We start from the raw sequence: 3,352 nt of genomic DNA, 5'->3' as shown, positions 1-3,352 counted from the left end.
ACTTCAAGTGGCACTTAATTTATCAATTTGGCACAAAGTACCAAAATGTTTTTTTGAAATATTTTAATACATTTTTGTGAAATCCTTTTTGTGTACTTCTTTTCCTCAACTAAATTTTTTTTTAATTTCTAGAGTGTATACAACTGGACTGGCACTGGACTTTTTTTTAGAAATATGCTTCTAGTTTTATTGCTAAATGGGAAGACTTAAATGGAATGGCACCTTTTTTGGCACTTTTATTTTTCTATTTGGCATATTTTGGCGTTTTTTTATCCTAAATAGGGCACTTCATAGCTAAGGAAAGTGGCAACCCTGGTGGCAATCAGGAACATCTGTTTATTTCAGGTCTAACCACAATTAATAAAGCCGGGCTATAGTTTTTTGATCTAATTTGTTTTGTAATATATTTTTTGATTTTGTGGCGGAAATTATAACATAAAACACTGCATCATGGATACAAGTGTGAATACGTTCTTCGTATCGGAGAAAATATCAAAAATTCGCTGGTTGCCGGAGAAGTTGGAAGCAGCAGAACGTTTCCTCACTGGCAGTTGGGAGATGCCCGCTAATTTTGTGCGTTTATGGCGATTACAGCAGAATCAATACGCTGATGACTACAACGAGTTTGTACCGCGTTGTTGTGACAAACAATCCTTCAACGGTGATGTTACCGGGCTTGAATTTATTGCAAATGATTTGGCTGTGGTTAGCTGCGCTGATGGTAATTGGTTGTTTAATAGTTGCGCTTTTGCAATATAATTCATTACATTTTAAATCCATAGGACGTATTACAATACTACATGTTACACGCGCCGTTGAGGATGATGTCTTAAAACAGAAGGCGCAAAGTGATGTACTTCACAAATTTGAAGCAAGTGGCTCTGCGGCACCTTGTACAGCAATATCTGCATACGAAAAGGAAATTGCCACTGTAGGCGAGGATGGTCGCTTGAATATTGTTGATGCTAATGATGTGCATAAAGTGCGACGCACCATTGAGGCAGACAGCATAGCGCTGACTGCTTTAAAATACGTCAATCCTCGTGAGGTGCTGACAGCAAATCGTATGGGTGTCATTCGAATGTTCGATGTACGTGCCTCAGCCGATGAAGTAGCTGTCACAGCTTTTATGACTTCATGTGAAGAGGAAAGACGTTCAAATTATGTATCCGCGATCACTTCGCATCCAACACAACCGCATATTGTACTAGCTGGATCAGAGGAGGGCTCCATAACCGTATGGGATCTACGACAACCAGGTTTTCCAGCATCTTATTTGAGCGCACATACCAGTGCTATAACTGAAATTGGTTTCCACCATAGAGAACCTTCCAAGCTCTTTACAGCTGCGGAAGGTGGTGAGTTGTGGTTGTGGAAGCAACAGTCGAGTACGGGTATTACTGATATGGAAGCATCTGCAGCGGAACACTGTAACCCTTGGTTAAATGGGGAGCGTGCTAAAAGCCGAATAAATGTTACATCATTAATTTCAAATTTGCGAAAATCTATTAACACCTTCGATGCAAGTGGCTCAAAGATAATTTGTGGCAGCGATAGCGAAGCAATTTATTTTATTGATAGTATATATTAAATGTTATTTTAAAATAATATGTAGTTGATATTAAATGAGGAAAGTTTTTGTAAACGATATATATATTTTATTAATTCAACTCTTAAATTAGTGTTTAAAACAGAAGTTTAAAGATTGTTTCGCATTCTGAAGGATAGAGTTGGTTTAGTGTGGTTGTGACAACATACGAATTCCCCAAAGAGTTTTTGGCGAATGATGCCTGGAATGACAGCCCTTGGCCAAATATGAATCGGGATGTTCCACCTACGTAGCCCCGACTGTCGTGGGAAAGTCTCTAAGTTTATATATCCGGTTCGTAACTTTTCTTAGTTAAGACACAAACAAATTACGTACATGCAACCGATTTGAAAGTTTACAACGGAAATTAGCTTTTAAAGTTACTAGAATTATCCGAAGAAGCTTTTAACAAGTTGAAATCATTGCGATATCGATTTTTTTTTTATATAGCATAGCATTTATGTAAGTATATCGCTCATTTACTTCAATAGTGTCATAATCCAAAAATTACAAATATTCAGGGCAATCACGGAAACCATCGTAATCCAATTTTTCGTGAAATCTAAGAATCTGCTATCACTGCGTGTATTAAAAGTGTACGCTACGTTCGTAGCTCTTCGAATTCAGCGATCGCATTTTCATAGATTTCACCATAAATCGGACTACGGATTCTGTGATAGCCCACATTAGTTGTGTTTATTTGGGTTATCCAGCTCATATAATTAGCTCAAACTTAGTGAAAGACAACATTTTATTTATTTATTTTACTTTTTATTATTTGTCAATGTTGTTGTGGCTTATTAACATTTTGCTTATAATATTATTATTGAGCTTTGTACCACAATTCTGTTTTTTTATTATGTATTGCTAGATACCTGAGAGCCCAACTTAATTTTTAAGTTATTGAGGTACCTTACTTAACTCATAGCTGTGGACCGTGTGCAAAACTGTCTTATTTAAAGTATAGTCCAACCTTCCACAAAAAAATGGTCAATGGCTTTATTAATGGTTATCGCAAATGCAATTATCACTGGAAATTGGCACCATTCCATGGTGAAAGGCATTTAGTTTCATACTTTTAAACTACAGCTTTCTTAATCCTTTCAGTACAAAAAATTAACCGCTGAATTTAAATATTTGAAAATTAACCATTGAATTGTTCATTTCAAAAATGAAATGAAAATTCTTAAAAAGCCCTTAGTTTTACCGTTACTTAGCCTCCATTATATAGACCAGTAGTAGTAGGTCTTTAAAAAAGAAAGTGATTTCAACTATTTTTATTTTATTATTATTTTTAAATAATACCTAGATTTTATTTTCAATCTCAATTGTACTGAAAATTGTTTCAAAATTTTCAATAGAGTACATTGCTCGCTATCGGCTTATTTAAAAAACAAGGTCAACTGTACAATAAACTTTAATCAAATAAACGAGGTAAAGAAGAATGATATAGTTTTCTCAAAACAAAAGAACAGCTCTTAACCACAAAAGCTCTTATTTACGAAAAAAGCCCTTAAGTCACAAAAAAGTTTTTCCAATATATTGAACGTTGTAATTGTTGGTTGATGTATAGTATTAAAAAACATACAATAAATTTTTCCTTAAATAACATTTGTATAAAATTTTATTTACCTAGAAACGACAAAAACTTCTCATTAAAATTTATGTACATGCATGCATTCGTATATTCACAGCAACTAAAATTCAAACTAATGATCTTATTTATAAGAAACAGCATAACTATATATTAAATTTTAAATTTCT

General features: G+C 34.2%; 1 protein-coding gene across 1 annotated transcript; it reads left to right on the top strand.

The window, feature by feature from the left end:
• The first annotated feature begins 360 nt into the window (after positions 1 to 360).
• Positions 361 to 1,668, top strand: LOC118753814 (nucleoporin Nup43-like). Its single transcript, XM_036488688.1, has 2 exons — positions 361 to 721; positions 783 to 1,668. Exons 1-2 carry the CDS (start codon positions 451 to 453, stop codon positions 1,589 to 1,591), a joined length of 1,080 nt encoding a protein of 359 aa, XP_036344581.1. The 5' UTR covers positions 361 to 450; the 3' UTR covers positions 1,592 to 1,668.
• Positions 1,669 to 3,352: the final 1,684 nt, after the last annotated feature.

Source organism: Rhagoletis pomonella, unplaced genomic scaffold (assembly GCF_013731165.1).
Source record: "Rhagoletis pomonella isolate Grant_MI unplaced genomic scaffold, Rhpom_1.0 Rhpom_scaffold_02877, whole genome shotgun sequence".
In the NCBI taxonomy this organism is placed as follows: Eukaryota; Metazoa; Arthropoda; class Insecta; order Diptera; family Tephritidae; genus Rhagoletis; species Rhagoletis pomonella.
Note: the sequence above shows the minus strand (reverse complement) of the source record. Positions and strands in the feature narration are given on the sequence as shown.